At 37.2% G+C, this 25,574-nt stretch overlaps 3 protein-coding genes across 8 annotated transcripts; all 3 read left to right on the plus strand.

Annotated features, from left to right (window-relative positions):
* The first annotated feature begins 4,293 nt into the window (after positions 1–4,293).
* Positions 4,294–10,509, plus strand: LOC131335066 (calmodulin-binding protein 60 A-like). Of its 2 annotated transcripts, none has more exons than XM_058370243.1 (7): positions 4,294–4,527; positions 5,538–5,628; positions 7,416–7,468; positions 7,561–8,042; positions 8,832–8,992; positions 9,189–9,386; positions 9,593–10,509. In XM_058370243.1, exons 1-7 carry the CDS (start codon positions 4,460–4,462, stop codon positions 10,289–10,291), a joined length of 1,752 nt encoding a protein of 583 aa, XP_058226226.1. In that variant the 5' UTR covers positions 4,294–4,459; the 3' UTR covers positions 10,292–10,509. The 2 variants fall into 2 exon arrangements, with proteins under 2 accessions (XP_058226226.1, XP_058226227.1); XM_058370244.1 differs by having other exon boundaries at positions 4,399–4,527; positions 4,979–5,628.
* Positions 10,510–11,643: 1,134 nt separating this feature from the next.
* On the plus strand, positions 11,644–17,264 carry LOC131335068 (calmodulin-binding protein 60 A-like). Of its 4 annotated transcripts, XM_058370249.1 has the most exons (8): positions 11,697–12,148; positions 12,694–12,784; positions 14,230–14,282; positions 14,377–14,849; positions 15,614–15,774; positions 15,964–16,161; positions 16,362–16,800; positions 16,864–17,264. In XM_058370249.1, the coding sequence occupies exons 1-8, from the start codon at positions 12,081–12,083 to the stop codon at positions 17,037–17,039; spliced, it is 1,659 nt and encodes a 552-aa protein (XP_058226232.1). In that variant the 5' UTR covers positions 11,697–12,080; the 3' UTR covers positions 17,040–17,264. The 4 variants fall into 4 exon arrangements, with proteins under 4 accessions (XP_058226231.1, XP_058226232.1, XP_058226234.1 ...); XM_058370248.1 differs by having other exon boundaries at positions 11,644–12,148; positions 16,362–17,264; XM_058370250.1 differs by lacking the exons at positions 11,697–12,148; positions 12,694–12,784 and adding an exon at positions 12,804–13,871 and having other exon boundaries at positions 16,362–17,264.
* A 3,019-nt stretch (positions 17,265–20,283) lies between these two features.
* LOC131335067 (calmodulin-binding protein 60 A-like) lies at positions 20,284–25,253 on the plus strand. Of its 2 annotated transcripts, XM_058370245.1 has the most exons (7): positions 20,284–20,466; positions 20,891–21,053; positions 22,303–22,355; positions 22,449–22,930; positions 23,687–23,847; positions 24,005–24,202; positions 24,405–25,253. In XM_058370245.1, the coding sequence occupies exons 1-7, from the start codon at positions 20,396–20,398 to the stop codon at positions 25,023–25,025; spliced, it is 1,749 nt and encodes a 582-aa protein (XP_058226228.1). In that variant the 5' UTR covers positions 20,284–20,395; the 3' UTR covers positions 25,026–25,253. The 2 variants fall into 2 exon arrangements, with proteins under 2 accessions (XP_058226228.1, XP_058226229.1); XM_058370246.1 differs by lacking the exons at positions 20,284–20,466; positions 22,303–22,355 and having other exon boundaries at positions 20,608–21,053; positions 22,421–22,930.
* Positions 25,254–25,574: the final 321 nt, after the last annotated feature.

Below are 25,574 nucleotides of genomic sequence, written 5' to 3' on the forward strand. Positions count from 1 at the left end.
TGAAGAAGAATCTGCTCCTTTTTGCCTGTTGGGAATATGTGCTATGATATATCAAGAAGCTGCTTGGGCTCATGCCGTCAAATTTGCTCAGATACTTTGGGTTTGGTCACATGGTGTACCCAGCTCAGTTTTCACTCGGTTTCTGCTTTGTGCTTCTGATGTACTCCCTCTGTCACCCTTTGTTGTGTCTGTTTCCTTTTTGTCACCAAATTGTTTATATCTCACGATCTATAATTTTTTTACAATTTTGAAAACTTTGTTTAAAGAATTAATTGAGATCTATTAAACAATATCCATATTGAATATATAAGGTATTGTAAATCAAGAGATAGATAATTTTTTGAGACGTCCAAAATAAAAAAGCAAGCACAATAAAATGGGACGGAGGGAGTACTATTTAGATTGTTTAGACCGTTTCCTTTTTGGGTTGGCTTCTCGCCATCTTTTCTCCTCTCTTGGTAACGGGTGGCATATGATTGTCTTTAGCCTAGGAGCAAATATAGTTGGGATGTAGGTTTTTTTGTTGTGATGCGGGTTTTTCCGTTTCCTTTTAATCTTTGTACTTATGGTTCTGAAATTAATAAAATTCTTCTTTTGCAGATCAAAAAAAATAAAAATAAGAAGTGTTGATTTTTGTTATAAAGTAAACAGGGTCTATGTATAACATTGCTACGTGTGTAAATTTTATCTGCACCCTGGAAGGATTTTCAATCGAAGAGGTTAGCAGTGTCCACCCGAGCAAGATATGGTTCCAAGTAGTTTGGGTCAATATCAAGGTATATGTCACGCTTAAGTTAGTAAGTGTTTTGACACGAAATTAAAAAAAAAATGACAACTCAAACACGACAAGACACATACAAGATGCCCACAAGACTCATACAAGATGCCCATCCCTAATTAATGTTTTACGGTGAAGTTATGAAATTAGTGAAACTGTACAATAATTATGCTGTAGCAAGAAGATATGGAAGAATCTGCCAGAGCAGAGCTGTGGCACGAGGAGCTGATTGGAGAGATAGAACAGAAGGTTGGAGGGCTGAGAGAATTGGAAGAGGCTGGGAAGAAGGGACAAAAATGTTGAATGCTCGATCTCTGCATTTGTTTCAATTGTGCTCAATTGATAAAGGTGTACTGTATATACCTTGTACACCATGAAGTTTCACTTGATTTTATAGGTGGAAATGGTTTGAGACAAATGTGGTTCTCTTAATCTGGCCTCTTGTTGATTGATTTATCATAAGGTCATGTTTAATTAATTGGCCAATTAGATGGAGTATGTAAGCTCCGAAAAGCTGAGACTTTTATGCATCTCTTTTATCGAGTTATAGTTCATTTTACGTATTGATGAGTCGATTTCTGATGCGTTTGATCTTGCTAACCTGGAAAGAAAAACTTGACATCGGTGTGGTGCCTACCAACACTCCTCCGACGCCTAAGTCAGATTGTTTGTGGAAAGAGGTGCGCATCGCACCGATTTACCCCGAGAGCCTTTCCTAAGATCCTTGGGAATGTTGGGGTGGAATTGGAGCATTTAGGAGTTATTCTAGAGGAGATTGTGATTTCTAAGGAGACTTCTTTCATGCATAGGAATCTCATTTGGGATGTATACCTGAAGCTCAAAGTTATCCGGTGTAACGGGGTACTTTTAGTCTGAGCAGATTTTTGTCCGGACAAGGGCTCGTGGTCGATGGTCGCGATTTTATACCTATCACGTAGTCTTTTAGAGAGTTTGGTTAGAGACAATCATATCGTGGAGCATGATGACGTGCATAACACCTTCATACTTTGCTCCGAAATTAAGATGATGCCTATTTGCGCGCACCTCAAATTAATTTCTACAACTCAACCTTTTATGTGTTTTTTATTTATTTATTAGAATGGAGCAAAACTTTTTAGTTACTGGTCGAGATTACAACGCCAACCCGTGGGGTTATGTGAGGGAAGTTTTTAACTCTTGGTTATGTAAGGTAGCTAAAAAGAGAGCTACTTTTCCCAACCCACCCTCCCTCCCTCCCTCCCTGTCAAGAAAACCAAAATGCCCCCAACTCCCACCCTTTTAACTAATTTTTTTTAATTCTTTAATTCTATTATCTTATTTAATTTATTTATTTATTTATTTATTTTTAATTTGGTTAACTCAAATAATATTTTCAACTAAATATGTTTTTTACATTTAAATTTGACTTTATATTTAAGGCTCCGTTCTCTTGAACTTAACTTAAATTTGGAAACTGTCCTTATTTGAATTTTTTTTTGCATTTATTAGTTTTGCGTTATTGATTCGTCTTGACGAGAAGAATTGAAGAAATAATTTTTTATTTATTTTTACTTTTACCCAAGTATTTTGAGAAATAATTACTTTTTAGCAAAATACTTAGGTAAAAGTAAAAAAAAAAATAGTTTTCCGATTCTTTTTGTCGAGACGAATCAATAACCCACAAAAGTTTAGCGCAAAACTAATCAATGAAAAAAAAATTCAAATAATAACAATTTTCAGATTTAAGTTAAGTTCAAGAGAATGGGGCCTAAGAACTTTATATTATTTAATTTGTCTTAACAATGAATAATAAATAAAAAAATATACACCGTTTATCTATGAAAATTAGAACATTTTTGGTTCAAACGGAATAAATACATCGTTTATATATTGCTCCAATTTTCAATTCAGGTTAACCGGTGCGAAGATCTTACTTTTTTATCATTTAATCCTAAATGGTCGTAATAAATTTTTTGCTCTAAGTCATTTCAACGAGCACCCTAAAATACCTTATTTAGTTTCCGGACTCTCTAAGGGTGCCCATTGAAAGGTTTTAGAGCTAAAAATCCATTATGACCATTTAAGATAAAATGATCAGAAATATAAGATCTTTACACCAGTTCAAACATATTGAAAATTGAAACACTTAATTTCTTAACTACTCCCTCCGTCCCTTTTTAAATGTCCTATTTCGTAACTCCAACTTATTAAAAAAACATCATCATTATACCTTTCATATCAGCTTTTTCCTCCACTTTCCCTACTTATCCATCATCATTACACTTTTTACTCCCTAACTTTTCAAAATGGAATTTACTTTTAGGGACAAAATAGACAATGTACCAACTTTTACCCACTAACTTTACCAAATGGACACTTATTAAGGGACAGCTCAAAATGGAATACTGGACTATAATAAAGGGACGGAGGGAGTATATTTTTTAATATATAAACTATGTAAAAAAATAAGTGTTCCAATTTTCAATTCGTTTGAACCGGTGCGGAGATCTTATTTTTCTTATCATTTTATCCTAAATGATCGTAATGAATTTTTGGCTCTAAGGCTTTTCAATGAACACCCAAAGAGAAACTTGAAACTAAATTAGGAGTCTTAAGGTGTTCGTTAAAAGGTTTTAGAGCTAAAAATTCATTATGATCATTGAATATAAAATGATTAAAAAATAAGATTTTTGCACCGATTCAATCGGATTGAAAATCGAAATACTTAAATAATATTAAATAAATAAAAGAGAAAAAAATATAAAAATTATTAAGTAAATAAAGGAGAAATAAGAGAAAATGGGCTTGGGGTATTACTAGAGCAGGCTGAGGTGTATTTTCGGAAGCGGGGGGGGGGGGGGGGGGTCGGGGTGTGTGTGTCAGGAGTGGGGAAGCAATTTTCCAGCTAAAAATTGCAAAACACTAGTTACTCCATCCATTAGTGGAAGCAATTTTCCAGCTAAAAATAGTACTCCGTATCTTACACATGGGTATTTGTAAAAGCTCGTACGGAAGGGATAATTTGCTGCAACTCATTTCTAAAGACAAAAAAGTCATCCACCTAACAGTACATTTGGACCATGGCTGCCGACATGTGCTCTATATCTTATGCAATTATTCAATAATTTTGGAATACCGTCACGTGTTGTCCTAAAATTCTTATCAGATCGGAATTTTTCATTTGTATATTCAATACTAATTTGAATTTTCTCGTCATTACTATCAGTAAAAATATAAAAATATATTTAAACCGTTGATCACATCAAATGAACGGTCCGATCAGGACGGTCTCCTACGTCCAAACATTTTCATCAATGATTTTGCTTTCGTCACACACTAGTTGAGCTTAAAGGTCACCACCAGGCCCCCTGCCACTACTACAAGAGGAGTGTTGGACTGAGTGTTGGCGGGCTTTAGTTTCTTTTCTTGTACGTAGTGGTAAATGAGTAGTTTTTTAGTCTTCCGCCGCGTTTCTTTGGGCCCCATGAAATTTTCTAGTCAAATCTTGACAAGTCTTTCCTTCCAATTATTAGATTCATTGATTCAATAAAAAAATTGGAGTTATATTCAGTTTTCAATGGCGAATCAAAAAAAGAAAAAATCAGTTTTGCAACCACCAAAACCTCCTCCGCCTCCCTAAAATAAAATTAGTAATCTCACAGTTCTCCATTCTGATTTTGGGTCCCAAAAGTTTTCGGAAAAATGTCTCAGAATCAGGTGATGGGAGATGGCAATCCAGAAGAGGAGGAAAGAATGGTTTCTTTAAGAAAGTGAGACCTTCATCTTTTCTTCTCCTTAATTCTTCTTTTGAAATGTTACCCCGTGCTAAACTGTAATAAGAAAATCAAATGAGAACTGAACTGGGTTATTGGGTATTGCTTGTTTTGTGGGAATTTTTGTTAGAATTCTTCTAACTTTGTGAATTTTTTTATTTTTATTTTTATGCGGGTTTGTTTTGATTAATCGCAATCATTCGAGTCCATCTCTGGGAAATCCATGGAGTGCTGCAAAGTTGAAATAGGATTTGCCCAATAGGAAAATCAGATGAGAATTGAACTGTCTTTCGCTTATTTCTGAAAATCGTAGCTTGAATTGTTTTTATCATGGGAAAATTACCTACTTCTAAGCTGTTGGAAAATCAAATGAGAACTGAACTGGGTATTGCTTGTTTTGTGGGGATTTTTTTTTTTTGGTAATTAAAGTTTTATTCACAACAAACAGGATACAAAATCAAAGGGGCATTCTCCAGTGAACCAAGCCAAAAAATTGCTCAGCAGAGCACTCTACCAACAATCAACAATCAACAGAAAAAACAACTAACCCAAAACCAGCAACTATACAAGCTACTCTCTAATACCTAGAGTCAAAAATACGAGTAAAGAAGCGCCAACGAGAGCAGAGGGCCTGATTAAGTCCTATTCTCTTCACTCCTCTCCAAGAACTAATACAAGCTCTAACCTCTGTGCAAATCTGAGCTTCCAAACCCCGCACATCCAAGCCTCTATGCTGTTGGTAATTTTGTGGGGATTTTTGTTAGGATTCTTCTAATTTGTTAGCTTTTTCTACGCGGTTTGTTTGGATTAATTGCAATTGTTTGAAGCTCTCTCTTCGTTTTCTTCTTCTTCTCCGGAGAATCTATGCACTGCTAAGCTACAACTGGAAAATCAAATGAGAATCTAACTGGGTTTTCCCAAAAACTGTAGCTTGAATTGTTCCTATCATGTGAGACTTTTGACTATTCTTTCACTTCTAGTTCTCGCAATTGTTCTTGATTTGTCAGGAAAGAGCTGGAGGTTCTTGTGATCCCACTTGTCGACGGAAGGATCAACAAAGTTCTGAAGGAAACCATTGTGCCCATGTTTTCTAGAATTGTGAGTCCAGTTTGAGTTACTTATGCGCTCAAATGATAATACATACGTATATCCTGGTATCTATCAGGGATTACATATGAGTCGTCTGTATATCAGCATATGTAATGAACTCAATATACAGGCATACGTTTATGTGCATATTCACAAGTTCATACATAGGAAATAATTTACTCGCAGACACATGTATGTTTGAATGTGTATGCAACGTTCCTGTGGGTTTGAAGGCCTTGATTATAACCCAACTTTGGCGACTAAGGAACCAGTCGAAGTACTTTTGCATAGTATTAAAAAAACAAGCCGTCAACTATCCAGTTCTATCTGTCATTCCTTTCCATGGAGTATATATTTGTGCCCATATTCGCATGAAACATAAACACAAGTATTCTTAGATGATTCCAGGCTGGGTGTATGATAGTATTGTGCAATGTGTATTTCTCAAAAGGTCCAGTTAGATGAGAATTGAGCTACTTGAGTATGTTATGGTTTGGCTGTTTACAATGTCTTATGACTAATCTTACTTCGTGAATATTGTTCTTTGTGCTTTAACATGGGTGGTTGAAATTATACTGGTGTTCTACCTCCTTGTCGAGCACCACCTATTTGAGAAGGCAGAGTATATACATGCATATACTAAAAAATAGGGGATTAACTCATGTTATTATGCTCTTTTGTGCTTGAAATGCCCTAGCCAATAAATTGTAGTATACAGCTTGGGCCTTGTTCCACATGTAGTTTTTGGGAATTTGATAATCTTTTGGCAGCAAGAATAGGCTTATTACTTATACAACACGGGTGGTAGGCTCCCCAACTCCTAGTTAAAGTGACACTCACTTCTAGGCGATTTGAAACCATGAAATTCTACCTTGCAATGTCATTCAGTTCACTACTGTCACCAGAGTGGAATGTTAAGACCAAAGTAATCCAGCTTTTTGGTTTCTGTTATTCCCATTAGAGTGCTCATTGTCCACATATTGGTTTGATATCTTTGCCCACAATGAATTTGATGCCGGTCAAAGTCCTTGAAATTATTCAAGAAGTCATTGCGTCAATTGAAGAGTCTTTTTAAGTTTCCAAGTGGTTTTTGATGTTTTCAAGAGTCAAACACATATATCAATTAGTCTTTGGTCAAGTCCTTTTTAATTTGTGTCTTGAAAGTGTAAGTGTCTTTTCCTATTCTTGGAGGGTTGTTCCAAGTAGCTTATAAATAGTTTATCTAATGAATGAAATGGTAGTTTTGAGTGTTGAATTAATATAGCCTTTGGCTAGTGAGAAGTTTATCTTCTTATTTCGTTTCTGTATCTCTTAGGTGGATTCCTTAAGAGTGGTGAGCGATCCATACGCCCTGTATCCCCAGTTAAATCCTCGGGTGGTGATATCTGTATCCCGTTGATTCCTAACTTGGGTGGTGAGCGATTACCCCTTTATCCCTTTTACCTTTCTTCCGTCCCATTTGAAAAATCCGCCGTCAGAATTTCTATTTCTTAAAAATGATTTTCCATGAATTCCTCTGGTGAAAATTTATAACACCTATCAATGGATGGATGAGCATTGTTAAAACATATAAATGTACTCTGCAAAAATGAATTGCCTATATGGACTACAGAGATACTACGACTTGTAAATCTCAAGCATTTCCATCCACATGAATGTAATAGAAGTAATATGCCAGGGTCAAATCATTAACTACGGAGTAAACTAATATGTGAAACACATTTTATGTAAATTCTATCATCGTACTTATAGTATGAGTAATCTGCAGTACTTAAAAATGCTTGGTGATGTTACAGGTCAATGAAGCAGTTGAATTGGCAGCAGAAAAGCTTTTGGCTCACTTGATGTAGTAAGAGATAATATTGAAATAGTTTTAAGTTTTATCCCACTATTGAACGTAATTTTGTAGCTGATAGATACATCCTCGACTTTCTCATTCAGTAATTCTGGAAGTGGACTACACTCTTCAGAATCAAGAAGCCTCCAACTAGAGTTCATGGACAAGCTCTCCCTGCCAGTATATACTAATAGACCAATTCAAGGTGAAGGTCCTACCCCTTTGAGAGTAGCTTTAGTCGATGGTATTACCAAACAAGTTGTTAGCTCTGGGGCTGAAGCATTTGCAAAAGTTGAGATATTAGTCATTGAGGGAGATCTTGACAGTGACCAGTGGAGTCCTGAAGAATTTCACAATATGATTGTCAGAGAAAAGGAAGGGAAAAAATCTCTTCTTACTGGAAATGTGTATCTGAATCTGGAAGAAGGCATTGGATATGTACGTGATATTTCTTTTACTCATAATGCAAATTGGATGAAGGTCTGTGAGCTCCGTCTAGCTGCAAAAGTCGTGGACACCGTTAATGGGACTAGAGTAAGAGAAGCAGTAACAGAACCATTTGTCGTTAAGGATTATCGCGTCACCTGTGAGTTCTTCTTGCTTGTTATTTTACTGCTAGTCAATATCTGATTACTTGAATAATATCTTGAGCATCAAAGACGATAATGATAATGCTGCACAAAGCTTGAGTGGTTAGCGTATTCAATACATTAGATATTTGGTTTGACATATTTTTACTCAGGGGTAAAACTGCTGGTAAAATTTGAATGTTAAAAAGTGTTTTGCGGATTTAAGTATTAGATAGATTCATTCCCAATAGAATAAGAGTTCGCATCTAGTTTGTGTGTTGTTGGCATGTTGCTAGGGAGATCCAGATTAATTGTGTGTACCAAACAAAGGTGATTAAATTTGGTTCAGGCTCTCATATCTTCTGATGGCTGAGTTTCACCGGAGCTTTTCACGTTTTCATCGTGCGTGGCAGACTTTGTTTTGGTCATGCCACAGTGAAACTCCTCTTTCAAAACAAAGTTGATTTGTCTCAATGGAATCACTAAGGAAACAGCTGATCACAGAATATTGTTCTGAACGTATGCCAAGCGAGAACAAAATGAAGCCTCCTGCACTTCCTCGATATGCTGATTTTCCAAAAGTAGAGAAAATGTGAGTAATTGGTTTAAGTATTTGCATGATTTTAGTCATGACTAGGAAAACTACATTCTGGTGACATGAATAACTTGCCTATTTGTGTTACTTTCTTGCACGTGTAATAATAGTCAGAAAGCACAAAGTGTCTGATATAGATAGCAAGTTATCTGAATAACTCATCAATAGAAGAAGAATGATAAGAACTCAAATGACAGTTTTCTATTTGCAGATAATGAGAAGCACTACCCACCTTCTCTAAATGATGAGATTTGGCGTTTGAAAAAGATTCGCAGAGATGGTGCTTTTCATAACCGTTTGGTTACTGAAAACGTCAAAACCGTGAAGGACTTTCTGACTCGGTACTTTATAAATCCTCAAAGCCTCCAAAATGTAAGCACAGTGGTTTACTCAGGGTTTGATTGCCAAGAATGTTGTCGTCATTATACCACCTTGTCCTTCTATATGCTTATTATTCATTCAATAAACTTGTTTGTGTAAACTGTAAACTGTGAGAGAAGCTTCCTAGTTTAAACATTGCCAATACAAAATATGCTGACAATATTGTTTGTTGAGACTTGGTTGCCAGATCCTTGGGACTTCTAAAACGTGGGAAGCCATAGTGGAACATGCTCGAACATGTATACTTGATAAGAGCTTGCTTCTCTATTTTCCCGTCAGCTCTGAGACAAAATCTGGTGTGGTTTTCAACGTCGTGGGGCAAGTGATGGGATTAATTTCAGAATGCTGTTATGTCCCAATTGATAAGCTCTCTGAAGACCAAAAGGCATGCTTTTCTCTAACCGTGTAAATCCTCATTCCTTAAGGTTGTATTCGGTTCAAGGAATTGGGTAAGGATAATAAAATAGCAAACAGAAAAGTTAAAGGCTCTAACAACAGCTCACAATTGTTCCAAATCCTTGACCGAAATACAGCCCAAGTGTTTTCTCTCGTGGTCGTTTCCATCTCATTTTCTGATTGATTTCTAATCAGGCTGTCGCCAACAACTTGGTGGTATTTGCACTTGAACACATGGAAGTTGTTATGTCTTTTGCCGATGAGACTCATTTTCATTCTCATTTGCAGTCACTCAACTATGCTTACCCTTCAAACTCACCGAGGTTGGAGAATCCTAGCCACTATGACTGTGAACCTTCTCATACCCACTATGGACATGACCATACACAACCAAGTACTTCTTCCCACAACAATGAAGTAGTACCTTTCCACTTATCTGATGCTGCTAACCCTGCAAATATTCCAACCACCGATTCTCTGGGCATCATGTCATCTAATCCATCTTTTGAAAATGCAAGTCATTTGAATGAATATGGCTTGCAAAATATTGGGGAGGAGGATCTTGGCTCTGTGATTTTTCCAGGAAATTTGTTTAATCCCTCTATCTGTTATACAGAGTCCACTAGTCAGACCTTCTGTGAGAATCAGCATTTACAGTTAATCGATATTGATCGTTCTTTTCATTATCAGTCCATGAATTCTGAAGCACAGGATGATCTGAGCCGTATTATCAATGGCTTTTGGTCATCTCGTGCTGCTGATGTTGCTAAAGCTCAGAGAAAATGGTCAATGTTATATAGTGTGCTGAGGTCTAAAAGGAAGATTGCCGCATTGAAGCTTGTTTCTTCAGAAGCAGTGCTTGCTTCAAAGAGGCCAAAAATCTATGAAGTGTAGAAAATCGTTAGTTGTTAGGTGCGTTTACATTTCTAAGAAGTGCTGCCCAGGTAAAGACTGTTTTGCAGTTTTAAAGTATGATATGCTGGACATTTAGTGCGAGATACACTTAACTGAATGTTGTCGGTTTCAGGCTCATAGCTACTTAGGAAGTCTGTTAAATGATTGGTTTAGTAACTTTTGAATGTTATGTAAATTAAGTTCAATTATTGAAGCTTTTGCAATGCTACTGCCAAATATGTCATTTGCTTTTGGTGTATATGTAACATATTCATTTGCGAATATGGAAAAGAGACATATTCTGAAAGAATCCGGGTTGTCTGCAGTCCACTTTTGGACTGCAGATGACAGTTCGCATTACCACAGCCGTCCGAAAGTGTTTTTCATTGTCCAGGTTTGCTGCAATCAGTTCAACTACCGAGTTCAACTGGCGAGGAGCTATCCTTTCTGAAAAGGGTTTTCCTAGAATTGAATTGGAACTCTGTCCAAAAGGGTTTTTGTTCGAGTTGCTTTCAATTTAGGGAGGTCTCTTAATGCCAAGGTCCGCTCCATTATTGGAAACATTAGATGGAAGTGGCCAAGGACTCAAGGAGTAGGAGTGATGTTAGCAAGGAAATAATTGGTGGTACTTCTGCAGACTTACTGCGTGATGAAGATAGAGAAGTTAGGGTCATCTGGACCTTAAATCCAATGGGACTTGCTCTTCTAAATCTGCTTGGATGGCTCTTAGGAGTAGAACTCCTATGGTGGAATGGTATGGCATGGCCTGGCATAGGAAGCAAGTCCCTAGATGGGCTTTTATTCAGTGGGTGAGAATCCTTGGAAGGCTCTTAACTAACGACACATAATTGTGTGCTTGGGGTGTTATTACTGATTCGGATTCCCATCTTAAATGAAGTATGTCCTTAAATATAAGGAGATAAATTGAACCATAGTTCTAAATATATATACTTCGGTAACTATTTTGATATATATACAAATTAACTACATACTTAGCGTAACTATTTTGGGCTTTACCGTATACCCGTATTCGTTATTTCATCCAAACATATACGTATTTAATATCATGACATATCATGACAGGCAAATAATGAACTAAGAAATATACGTACAATCCTTTAAAACTAAACCTAATAGGATCATAAGACGAAGGCAAGCCAAAGAAACTGAGCCACATGCATAGACTTACGCTGATGCTGCATAACCTAAACACATTCTTGATACAACTATATCTATACCTTCAAGATCCTCCTATTGCGTAACTAACTAAAAAAATGTGTAACATACCCAAGGAAGACGTGTAACGCGCATAGATAATATTTCTATTGTACGTATACCGGACATAGATAGTATTTCTATTGTATGTATGAGAGAGTTTTGACGACAAGGAAATCAATCTTATTCTTTCGCCTTGATTTTCTGGACTGCTTTTAGGAAGATTATTCCAACACGAAACCTATACGAGTAATCTCCCTCAAGTCAAAAAGCCACACACAAGTAGAGCAAAAAATCATTGGTCACAAGTCTCACAACTACAACGGGGGTGTGGTGGTTTTTGGTTTTTTAATTTTCTTCCGCGTTTTTTCTTTGGGCCCCATGAGACTGCCTTTGTCAAATCTTGACAAGTCTTTATATCCCTCCAATTATCAGATTCAGCTGATTCACCATTGGAATTTGGAGGTATATCCAGTTATCCAACCTCCAAATATACTCTCACGTAGAAATAGAATAACGACCTCTAGATCTCAGGGTTTCCTATTCTGCTTTTGGGGTCCCAAAAGAGAAGGAAATGTCTCTGAATCATGTACTGGAAGATGGCAATTCAGAAGAGGAGGAAGGAAGGATTTCTTTAAGAAAGTGAGACTTTTACTTTAGAACTTCTTCTTAATCCTTCTTTTGAAATGTTAAGCTGTAATTGGAAAAATCACATGAGAACTGAACTGGGTTATTGGGTATTGCATGTTTTGTGGTTATTGTTGTTAGAATTCTTATAATTTAGGGTGTGTTTCCCCTAAAAAGTTCATCTATAGCTTAAGGACTTTACATAAGTTCTTCCCGCTAAATGGACTTTTAATTTATGTATCATTTATGTAAAGTGAATGACCTGTCTCGAAATCCATGTTTATTTGGGCTTTAGGCTGTTTAGTCCGTTTAGACAATAAGGGCAACTTAGCCTTAGTATTAATTGCTAACTGTTTGAAGCTATCTCCTCTTCATATTCTTCTCTGGGAATTCTATGTGCTGCTAAGCTACAATTGGAAAGTCAAACGAGAACTGATCAGGGTTTTGCCGTTTTGCTTATTCTCTGCAAATTGTAGCTAGATTTTTTATTTTTTTTGGTTCTGTGAAAATTAAACTGCCCTTTTGCTTTTATATCTTTGCAATTCTCCTTGATTTGTCAGGAAGGAGCTGGAGGTTTTTGTGATCAGAACCGTCGACCAAAGGATCCACCAAGTTATAGAGCAAAACATTGTGCCTATGATTTCTAGAATTGTGAGTGCTGTTTGGGTTAACTATGCACTCCAATGATTACACATACGTACATAGAAGTGTCTATATGGGATAATTCATGTATGGCTGCATGCACGGTTGTATATGTGATGAATTCAATATGCCATAATTTTTCTTTTTTCTTTTGTGAGCATATACAACCTTCAGACATATATAGATAAGTAAGTTACTTGCACATATTGATGTAGGACAAAAATGGATAGTTTCTATATTTTATATTTATTATTTTAGAATAAGATTCAATTCTCTTGTGAATTCCGCCGCGTCCCATATATACCGATACATGTCTGCATGAACGTGTAAACATCTTAACATCCCTGTGGATGTGAAGACTTGAAATTCTATGTACTTTTGCCCAGTTTACACATAACACGAAAACTTGTATTTTTGGAAGAAGCTAGTGAGCATGCATGCGTCTTAATATTGTGAGTTTCTCAAAAGTTCAAGTAACACAAGAATTAAGGCTGTGGATTTTGCGGTTTGGCTTTATACCATTCGTTCATGAGAAATAATACTTCGTGTATGGTGTTCATTGTGATTACCATGGAGGTTGAAACTATATTTAATGTCTACCTCCTAATTTAGCGCCCTAGTTTTTTTTTTTTTTCCTTTTGGTCATCAGAGCCACCTTTTTGAGAAGCAGAATAGGTCATCAGAGTCACCCATTTGAGAAGGCGGAAACACAAATTCATATGTTATTAAGGCCTTAACTCATGAAATTGTCTTCCTCTCGAAAGAAGTACTTGAAATCCCCACCAAGTAAATACTACTTGTCTCGACCATTGTCTCACGTCGTTTATTGGAGTTGGATTACCTTTTGGCGGCAAGAATCGGCTTATACAACAAGGGTGGTTGTCTAACCAGTTGTAATAATCCCCCTACTAAACTGAAGTGAGGCTCATTTCTTGGTCTTTAATAACCATCAAACTTTTCCTTTGGCCATCATTTGTTTCAGTCCGCCACAATAGCAGAATGTTATATCCAGATTAACCCAGTTTTGTATGCCATCACTCATCGGTGTCCTTCATTCGATGACACTTAAAAAGACATGCTAATCTTCATGTACCGTGTAAGTATTTGTTTGATACTCTGGATTTTCTGTTTGTTTGCTCTATAAAGTGGTTATTTACCAAAAAAAAAACTCTCAAAAAGATTTTCCGGGATCAATTAGGTTTCGGGAACTCTACACCTTTTTAGAATTCAGAAATCTCTAGATGGATGGATCATTGTTGTTATCAATAGATTATTGCCTATGCCTTATATGTATATTGTGAAGTTTAGAGACTTACTGCATATAGGGACTATAGTCACAATTGAGAGACTAAGACATGTAAGTCTCTTATCCATCCATGTCTTTCATATTCACGTATAGCTACTTCATTTATGAGCAACCCATAGTCTTGCAGTAATGCCTCAGGATATTACAGGTCAAACAAGAACTTGAATCGGCAGTAGAAACGCTTTGGGCTAGATTGAACCAGTAAGAGATCATGCCGTAATAGTTTAATTTACAGGCTTACTGCCACTATCGATCACAATTTTGCATCTCACTTATCCTTGTACTTCTCATTCAGTCATTCTGGGATTGGAGTACAACCTTCGAAATCAAGAACACTCCAACTAAAGTTCCTGGACAAGCTCTCCCAGCCAGTACTTACTAATCAAATGATTAAAGGAGAAGGAAATACTCCCTTCAGAGTAGCTTTAGTCGATGCGGATACAAAGCATGTTGTTACTGAAGCATCTGCAAAGGTTGAGATAGTAGTTATTGATGGAGATTTTGACTGTGAACATTGGACAGTTGAAGAATTTAACCAAAAGATTGTCAGAGAATGGGAAGGGAAAAAATCTCTTCTTACTGGAAATGTGCATCTGAATCTGGAATCAGGTGTCGGTTTCATACGTGAGATTTCGTTCACGCATAATTCACATTGGATGAAGGTCTGTAAGCTCCGTCTAGGCGCCAAAGTTGTGGATAGTTTCATCGGGGCTAGAATAAGAGAAGCAGTAACAGAACCCTTCATCCTTAAGGATTATCGCGAAATCTGTAAGTTCTTCTGGTTCGTTTTTATTCGGCTATATTTTTTTCAAGATCTGACTGTTTGAATAATATGTTGAGCATCAAAGAAGATTATGATAATGCTGCAAAAAACCTGTGCAGTTAGCATCAATTCATTTGATATTTGGCAAGAAATCTTTTTACTCGGGTAAAATTGCTGGAAAAGTAGAATGTTAAAAAGTGGATTTGGATTAAGGTATTAGATAATTGTATTTTCAATAGAGTTTGTATCTAGTTTTTATGTTGTTGCTAGGGAGGATCCAGATTAATGGTGTATACCGAACAAAGGTGATTGATTTGGCTCAGGCTCTAATATCTTCTGATGGTTTAAAGACACCGACCTTATCAAGTTTTCGTGATGCATGGCATACTTGTGTTATGGTCATGCCTCTTCCAAAACAATGTTTATTTGTTTCTACGGAATCACTTACTGCTGATCATAGAATATGGTTCTGAATCGTATGTCGAGCATGAACAAAATGAAATCTACTGCACTTCCTCAATATGCTGATTTCCCAAAAGTAGAGAAAATGTGAGTAATGGCCATAACTATTTCCATTATTTTTGTCATGACTATGTAAACTGTGTTCTAGTGATTTGAATAACTTCTCTAGTTGCGTTGTTTCTTTTATGTGTAGAAGCTTATGAGTCATAAAACTCTGAAGTCTGATAGAGATAGCGAGTTCTCTGAACCTCATCACTAGATGGATAATGATAGAAGCTCAAAAATAATTTCAGTTTTCTGTTTGCAGATAGTAACAAGCCCTCTGCGCCATCTCTAAATGATGAGGTTTGGCGATTAAAAAAGATCCGCAGATATGGTCCTTTACATAACCGTTTGGTTAGAGAAAACATCAAAACCGTGAAGGATTTTCTTACTCAGTTCTTTATTGATCCTCAAAGCCTCCGAAATGTAAGCATAGTGGTTTACTCAAGGTTTGATTGCAAAGAATATTGTTGTCACTATACCACTTTGACCTTCTATATGCTAATATTTCTTGAATATACTTGTTTGTGTACACTGAGAGAAACTTACTAGATTGGAAACTTAGCTGGTACAAGATATGCTAACAGTATTTGTCTGTTGAGACTTGTTTGCCAGATCATAGGGACTGCTAAAATTTGGGAAGCCACAGTGGACCATGCTCGAAAATGTGTTCTTGATAAGAGGTTGCACCTCTATTTTCCCATCGATTCTGAGAAAAAATCCGGTGTTGTTTTCAATGACGTGGGGCAAGTGGTGGGATTAATTTCAGAATGCTGTTATGTTCCACTTGATATGCTCTCTGAAGATCAAAAGGCATGCTTTTCTTTATCGATGTCAATCCTAATTCCTTAAGGCTGTATTTGGTTCAAGGATTTGGGCAAGGAAAAGAAAAAAAGGAAACAAATAAGTGAAAGGCTGTAATGTCTCACAATAGTTCCAAATCATTGATCCAAATACAGCCCAAGTCTTTTCTCTCTCGGTCATTTCCAGCTCATTTTGATTTCTGATATCAGGCTGATGCCAACAAGTTGGTGGTATCTGCACTTGAACCCACGAAGGAAGTAAAGTCTTTCGATGATGAGATATGCATGCATTCCTATTTGCAGTCACTGAATGATGCTTACCCATCAAACTCACTGAGGTTGGAGAGTCCCGGCCACTATTCCTATGAAGCTTCTCAAACTCATTACGGACATGACCATACACAACCAAGCACTTCTTCCCAAGACAATCAAGCAGTACCTTTCCACTTACCCGATGATGCTAACCCTTCAAACATTCCAAGCACCGATTCTCTGGGTATCTGGTCATCTGTTCCATCTTTTGGAAATGCAAGTCATTTGAATGAATATGGCTGGCAAAGTATCATAGCAGAGGATCCTATCAATGAAGGCCCTTTGCTCTCTCTGGAAAATTTGCTTAATCCCTCATTCTGTTACACAGAGTCCACGAGTTTACAGTTAGTTGATATGGATCGTTCCTTTCAATATCAGTGCTCGAGTTCTGAAGCACAAGATGATCTGAGCAGTATTGTGAATGGCTTTTTGTCAACCCGTGCTGCTGCTCATATAGCTCAGAGAAGATGGTCAAGGGCCATAGCTACTGTGCGGTCTGTAAGGAAGATTATTGCCACATTTAAGCTTGTTTCTTCAGAAGCGGTCCTTGCATCAAAGAGGCCAAGAATCTATTGAAGTGTAGAAAATCTTTAGTTGTTTATGTGCGTTTATATTTCTAGGCTATGCTGCCCAGTTAAAGACTGTGTGCTGTTGTAAAGTAGGATTAGTTGGAGTTTTCATTCTAGATACGCTTAACTGTACGTTTTTCAAAGATTTAAGGGCCATAGCTACTCAGAAGTCGTGTAAACCGATTGGTTTAGTAACCGTGAATGTGATGAAAATGAAGTTCAGTTCTTTTTAGATTTTGCAATGCAACTACCTAGTTCGTATATGGTCCGATAGGCTTTTGGTGTAAATGTACGTAACTTTTAGTTCAATTCACTTTTGTGGTATATGAAACAGAACCATTTGTAGATAGGGAAAAGAGAGGATTTCTGAATCAAGGGGTTCTTCAAATATTGACGCCTTAAATGCTCGGGAAGTAGTAAGGGAAAATCATGAGATTTCAGAGGGGAACATTAGCAGCAGAAATAGCAAATGAGTTAAAATACTTTCAGACAGATTGGAGGAACTCGCATGTGGGGCTGCAAACGAACCGAACTGCTCGAGAACAATTCGAGGTTCGGCTCGGCTTGTTAAGGCTCAACTCATTTAGTAAATGAGCCGAGCTTGAGTTTGAGTTTTAGGCTTGCGTAGTAAACGAGCCGAGCTTAGCACTCAAAAGATCGACTCGGCTCGAAAAAGCTAAACTCGACTGTAAATACTCGGGTCGTTTATAGAGGCTCGTTGAGAGAAAAATGAACTGAGCTCGTGAGTTACATGTAGTGCCGGAAGCCAGAAATTGATTGGTAATGGGGTCAAATATCTGGGGCCATCAGGGTTTTGTGATGACAAAGGGCAATGATGGGTGTTTTGAGAAGGTCTTCAGGATAACAATCCGACTACGCTTATCGCACGCTTTCATTGCATTGTTTTACCACACGTCCAATCTCACCATTCGTCTCGGCAATCAATGATTCGGATTTTAAAATAACATTCCCATAATTTTTTTTTTGTTTTGTAATTTGGACCGTCGACCGTCCAAAACACTTTTAAACGGTGCAATCGAGTGCGGTAGGGGAGCAATAAAACTGTGCGGTAGGCGTGGACTTAATGTCAGGATAACTCTTCAATATTTGTGGGATCAATCTTAACCTTTAAAAATTCAAAAATGCTACACACACAACGGTTGTGTAAAACACAACACACAACCAATCTTTAGCCGTCCATTATTGTAATAAATGCTCAGGATTCACTCAAACTATTTTCCATAAAAGTTAGACTATTTCTTGGAAGAGTGTGTTTAAAATCTAGACCATCCAAATACATCTGGACGGTCAGAATTATGCACACAACTAACACAACAGTTGTGCAAGTAGCATTTTTTTAAAAATTATAACTACTGTAGAGATTTTTTTCAATCTCAGTGGAGTCAAGTAGCCGCACTTGACTTGTCATTTTATGAGAATTTGGACCACTCTTGCGGTGATTAACTTTGACTCCAACACTGTATGCTTCAATAACGTTGCTGCTGTAAATTGAAAGTGCATTGTCATCCGTAATCAATCAATCAATATCTCAAACCAAAGACGTAGGATAGTCTTCTTTTTTCTTGTCAATGGTGAAATTTTTTATTCATCGCCAGATAATTGGAAATTTCATGAGGGGCAATATGAAAGTTCACAGATCGGACCAACCATTGAAAATACCTTTTTGAGCACAGATATGTGCAGTCCGATTACATCCACATTTAATGAAATTAAAATCACAAGAAATAAATTGACTCTTCAAAATAAGACAATCATGTCATGTGTAAGCACCGCAATGTCAGAAGGGGAGACTTGTGAGGCCTAGCAGCTTCTCACAATTGCTTCCGCATCAGATTCGAGGTGCACCTGTGTAAGGTTAAGGGCCATTCCCAGTTTCAATCCATCACGAATCGCAAGAGCTTCCGCAATTCGTGAAAAGTTGATTCCGGGGTAAGCAGTTTTTTATCGTCTGCACCACAAGCAATAAGTAACGGAGTGAAGATGTTAATAGTCATGAAGACTAAAAAATAACGAAAGGAAAGCACATATCATGCTTATATTACTGGAAGAAAAAAAAAATTTATTTTCACATTTTTTTTTAATAGATGAACTCCACCTCTTGTCTTTTAGTGAAAAAAATTACATACACAGTATAACAGTTTGAGAAATGCTAGGGGTATAACAGCCCAAGTACAGCAGCTACGTATAGATCCGTTTTGCGCCTGTCTCAGGTCTCACAAAGATGATCGGAGCCGCTTATTTTGTTCAAAATATGTTATTTAAGGTCTCTATTAAAAAACATCTCAATTCGAAATCGGTAAGAGCGTTTACGAATCATATAATTTTGCTTCAGAATTTCAGGCCAAATTCTCGAATTACACCCACATCTCGAGGACAACAACTGTATACGCACCTTGAAGCATCGGTTAAACCTCTTCGTGTTTATCCTCTTTCTTACGCTCCTTCGACAAATTTACACCCACATCTCTCTGGGGGAGTTGGCCACATTTCGGATAAATCATTAAAAAATAAATATTTATTTATAATTTTCAAACTTAAAAATAATAGATTTACTGAAATCAAAAAATATGTAATATGAACCTAATTTTATAGATCTTGATGAGATCTATTAAACTCTGTAAAAAAATTAAAAAATTTATTTTTGTAAATTTATTATTTTTAAGATTAAAAATATATCCTTATTTTTTAAGTAATTTTTTTAGGATGTGGAAACAGGCCCCGGTTTGATTTTTCTTCGACACGCTATTTGACTATTCGAAAGAACAACGTCACGACCCAGTTCCCCCCCCCCCCCCCCCCCCAACGTCACGACCCAGTTCCCACACACACACACCCCCCCCCCCCCCCAACACTACAACAGGAGTGGTGGTCTGGGTGTGGGGTGAGTGGCGAGAGAATTTTTTTCGGTGCAGGTGAGTATATCTCATGTGGTGTCTGCTCGGCACTCCAATGTAATTCGATGCACTTTTAGATGGCTCAAATTGAAATCATCCGCTCTTTCCAAATTCAAACAGTCTAAAAGTGTATCGGATAGCTCGGAAATATCAAGCAAAAACCACGTGAAATATTCCGGCTTGACCCTGAAAAATTTCTCCGTGGCATGGCTTATTTGTGTTTTTTTAATCCGTCGCCGCGTTTCTTTGGGGGCCCGTCCGTACGTGGACTTGCGTCTTCACTGTATCTCACTCCAACTACCAGATTCCTTTGATTCGCCGTTGGAATCATCATTGATTATCATATCAACCACGGCATCTCCTCCCACCTAGAAATAGAATACTAATACAGGACTAGCTAGATTTACCACTTGAGTTGTTATATTCAGTTTTCCCAAAAGAAAAGAGAATGTCTCAGAATAATGAGGTGTTGAAAGATGGCAATTCAGGAGAGGAGGAAACAAGGGTTTCTTCAGGAGGGTGAGGCCTTTTACTTTGCTCCTCTTTAGTTCTTCTTTTACAAATGTTACCCACTGGTAAGCTGTAAATCGAAAATCGAATTTTTTTATTTTTTGGGTATTGCTATTTTTGTGTAAGAATTCTTCTTTTTTTTGAACGGCAAAACAATTTCTTTAATCTTTGAAATTATTACTGTACAATTCTTCTGATTTTGAACTTTTCTCTACGTGGTTTGTTTGGATTAAACTGCAACTGTTTGAAGCTTCTCTTTCGTCTTCTTTTCTGGGAATTCTATGTTAAAACGAAAACTGACCAGGGTTTTGCCGTACTGCTTATTTTCTGAAAAATTGTAGCTAGATTTATTTTATTTTATTTTAATTTTTGTTCTGTGGAGAAATATCACTACCTCTACTTTTATTTCTTGCAATTGTTCTTGATTTGTCAGGAAGGAGCTGGAGGGTTTGCTGATCAGAAACGTCGACGGAAGCATCCACCAAGTCATCGAGCAAATCGTCGACCGAAGGATCCACCAAGTCATCGAGCAAATCGTCGACCGAAGGATCCACCAAGCTATAGAGCAAAAAATGGCGCCTATGATTTCTAGAATGGTGAGTGCCGTTTGGGTTAATCATGCACCTCCAATGATTACACATACATACATACTGTTAGAAATATGTAAACCTAATTTGGGTAGTATTTCTTTGTTTTACTTTTTGGGGGGCTTTGATGTAATGTTTTTATATTTTTGTCCTTAGTATGTAATAAGTGAAGTGAGTGATACCAAGGGGCTGTGTGTCTTTGTTTTGGGCGCCGCTATTCGCAGCCCTCTATTTACTCCCGTAGCCCACTAAATTTCGGTAAATGATTGTTGAAAATCATAAATAACATTTCGGTAAATTGCTGTTGAAAACAAGATTATATTTCGGTAACTACATATCGAAAATATGTTCAACTTTCGGTAAACAACTGCCGAACATGCATTTTCGGTAAACATCTGTTGAAAAAAATATTATATTTCGGTAATTGGACGTTGAAAATATATCTCAATTTCGGTAACTAACTGTCGAGTATAATTGAAAATTTTTAACGGGCTATGAGAGTAAATAGAGGGCTGCGAATAGCGGCACCCTTGTTTTGGGAGCGACTATTGCAGCCCCGTATTTTCTCCCTTAACCCACTACATTTCGGTAAATAGTTGTTGAAAATCATACATAACATTTCAGTAAATTGCTGTTAAAAACAAGATTATATTTTGGTAACTACATGTCGAAAATATGTTCAACCTTCGGTAAACAACTGCCGAACATACATTTTCGGTAAATAGCTGTTGAAAAAAATATTATATTTCGGTAATTTTATGCTGAAAATGTATCTCAATTTCGGTAACTAACTGTCGAGTATAATTGAAAATTTTTAACGGGCTAGGGAGAAAATACGGGGCTGCAAATAGTCGCCCCTTTGTTTTTTTTGTAAGAAAAGAAGGAAAAAAACGTAGAGAGAAAAAAAAGGAAAGGGTTTTGTGTGCTCTGTTTTGGAAGTGAAAAGAAGTTTTGTAAAGCTTGGATTTGTGACAAGAAATTCAGTTTTCTTGTGCCCAGATAAGTCTACTTCCTCCGCTGTTTTATCGCTGAAAAAAACTGCACATTTGTAGCTCATTTGTGTGCTGAAAATCTGCTCTTTAACTGCTGCGTTTAAGACTGTTTTTTGGGTGATATTTGTGTGTGAATTTGGGCCCTTATTTCCCCCAACACATACATACATACATATATACAAGTGTCTATTATGTTCGATAAATCATGTATGCACCTCCAATAATGTATCATACAAGTCTCGCAGTAATACTTCAGGATATTACAGGTCAAGGAAGAACTTGAATTGGCAGGAGAAACGCCTTGGGCTAGATTGAACCAGTAAGAGATCATGCCCTAGTAGTTAAACTTATAGGCTTACTGCCACTATCCATCACATTTTGCAGCTCACATGTCCTTGTACTTCTCATTCAGTCATTCTGGGATTGGAGTACAATCTTCGGAATCAAGAACACTCCAACTAGAGTTCAAGGACAAGTTCTCCCTGCCACTAGTTGCTCGTCAAACGATTGAAGGAGAAGGAAATACTCCCGTCAGAGTGGCTTTAGTCGATGTAACTACAAAGCAAGTTGTTACCTCAGGACCTGAAGCATCTGCAGAGGTTGAGATAGTAGTTGTTATGGGAGATTTTGACGGTGACAATTGGACGGTTGAAGAATTTAACAAAAAGATTGTCAGAGAAATGGAAGGGAAAAAATCTCTTCTGACTGGAAATGTGCATCTGAATCTGGAAGCAGGTGTAGGTGTCGTACCTAAGATTTCTTTCACGCATAATTCAAATTGGATGAAGGTCTGTAAGCTCCGTCTAGGAGCAAAAGTTGTGGATAGTTTTAACGGGGCTAGAGTAAGAGAAGCAGTAACAGAACCCTTTGTCCTTAAGGATTATCGCAACACCTGTAAGTTCTTCTGGCCCATTATTATTCAGCTATGTGTTTTTAAGATCTGACTGTTTGAAGCATCAAAGCAGATTAATGTAATGCTGCACAAAGCCTGTTTGGTTAGCATCAATTCATTTGATATTTGGCAAGAAATCTTTTTACATGGGGGTAAAATTGCTGGGAAAAGTAGAATGTTCAAAAGTCAATTTGGATTTAGGCATTAGATAATTTTATTTTCAATAGAGCTTGTATCTAGTTTTTATGTTAGGGAGGATCCTAATTGATGGTTTATACCAAACAAAGGTAATTCATTTGGCTCAGGCTCTAATATCTTCTGATGGCTGAAATTCACCGACCTTTTTCATTTGAGTCATGCCACTTCCAAAACAAAGTTCGTTTGTTTCTACGGAATCACTAACTGCTGTGATAGAGTATTGTTCTGAATCATATGTCGAGCATGAGCAAAATGAAATGTACTACACTTCCTTAATATGCTGATTTCCCAAAAGTAGAGAAAATGTGAGTAATGGAGATAACTATTTGCATTATTTTAGTCACTACTATGTAAACTGTCTTCTAGTGATATCTGATGTGAGTAGCTTGTCTAATTGTGTTCTTTCTCATTTGTGTAGAAGGCTTCTACACTTATAAGAAAGAACACAAATAGAAGCTTATGAGTCATAAAACCCAAAGTCAGATAGAGATACCAAGTTTTCTTAACACTCATCACTAGACGGATAATGATAGAAGCTCAAAAATAATTTCTGTTTGCAGATACTAAGAAGCACTTCCCGCCATCTCTAAATGATGAGGTTTGGCGATTACAAATGATCAGCAAAGATGGTCCTATCCATAACCGTTTGGTTAGTGAAAACATCAAAACCGTGAAAGATTTTCTTACTCGGTTCTTTGTTGATCCTCAAAGCCTCCAAAATGTAAGCATAGTGGTTTACTCAAGGTTTGGTTGCACAGAATATGGTTGTCATTATATCACCTTGAACTTCTATATGCTAATATCGCTTGAATACTTGTAAGAGCTTTGCCAGTACAAAATATGCTAACTACATTTGTCTGTTGAGAATTGATCACCAGATCCTTGGGAGTGCAAAAAGGTTGGAATCCATTGTGGACCATGCTCAAACATGTATACTTGATAAGAGCTTGCAACTCTATTTTCCCGTCAGCTCTGAGAAAAAAGCTGGTGTGGTTTTCAATGAGGTGGGGCAATTGATGGGACTAATTTCAGAATGTTGTTATCTCCCAATTGATAAGCTCTCCAAAGATCAAAAGGCATGCTTTTCTCTTATCACGTAAATCCTTATACCTTACGGGTGTATTTGGTTCAAGGATTTGGTAAGGAAAAGAAAGGGAAAAGGCAATGGTAAAGGGTGTAACCACTCACAAAGGTTCCAAATCCTTGATCCAAACGCAGCCCAAGTGTTTTCTCTCTGAGTCATTTCCATCTCATTTTCTAATTGATTTCTGATACCAGGTTAACGGCGAGAAGTTGGTGGTGTCTGCACTGAAACACAGGGAGGAAGTAAAGTCTTTCAATGATGAGACTTTAATGCGTTCCTATTTGCAGTCAGTGAATGATGCTTACCCATCAAACGTATCGATTCCCAGCCTCTATTACTGTGAACCTTCTCACACTCAAAATAGACATGATCATACACAACCAAGCACTTCTTCCCACGGGAATCAAGAAGTACCTTCCGACTTCCCCAATGAGGGTATCATGTCATCTAATCCATCTTTTGAAAATGCAAGTGATTTGAATGAATATGGCTTGCAAAATACTAATGTGGAGGATCTTATCGGTGATGGCTCTGGGATTTTTCCAGGAAATTCGTTTAATCCCTTCTGTGAGAGTCAGTATTCACTGTTAATTTATGATGATCATCCCTTTCAACATCTGCTCATGAATTCTGAAGCACCAGGTCTGAGCCATTTTATCGATGACTTTTCGTCACCTCGTGCTGCTGATGTTGCTAAAGCCCATAGAAAATGGTCAATGTTATACAATGTGCTGAAGTCTAAAAGGAAGATTGCTGCATTGAAGCGTGTTTCTTCAGAAGCAGTGCCTGCTTCAAAGAGGCCAAAAAACTACTGAGTGTAGAAAATCGTTAGTTATGTACGTTTATATCTCTAGGAAGTGCTGCCCAGTTTAAGAATTTGTGCAGTTTTAGAAGTATGATAAGCTGGAGTTTTTGGTCGAGATATGCTTAACTGTTTGTTGTAGATTTTGGGTTCATAGCTACTTGGAAGTCGTGTTCAAATTGGTTAATTAACTTCGAATGTTTTGAAGATGAATTTCAATTATTGAAGCTTTCGCAATGCAACTGCCTAATCTGTCATTTACTTTTGCTGTATATGTAACATAACCATTTGTCAATAGGGAGAAGATAGAGTTTCCTAAAGAATCAGGCTTGTCTTTTGGACTGCAGAGGACAGTTCGCACAACCAAATCGTCCAAAAGTGTTTTTAATGGTCAAAATTTACTTAAAGTATCCCACAGATAAGACCTATCGTATCGCTAGGATACTTTGTGCAATCTCGACCATTAATTGTCGAGATGAATAGCGTGATTGAACTACATCGGCTTCTTTGCAGTTGGTCCAACCATTGAGAATCTGGATCCTTTCTGGAAAGAATTTCCATC

The sequence above is a fragment of the Rhododendron vialii genome, chromosome 8a (genome assembly GCF_030253575.1).
Source record: "Rhododendron vialii isolate Sample 1 chromosome 8a, ASM3025357v1".
Classification (NCBI taxonomy): Eukaryota; Viridiplantae; Streptophyta; class Magnoliopsida; order Ericales; family Ericaceae; genus Rhododendron; species Rhododendron vialii.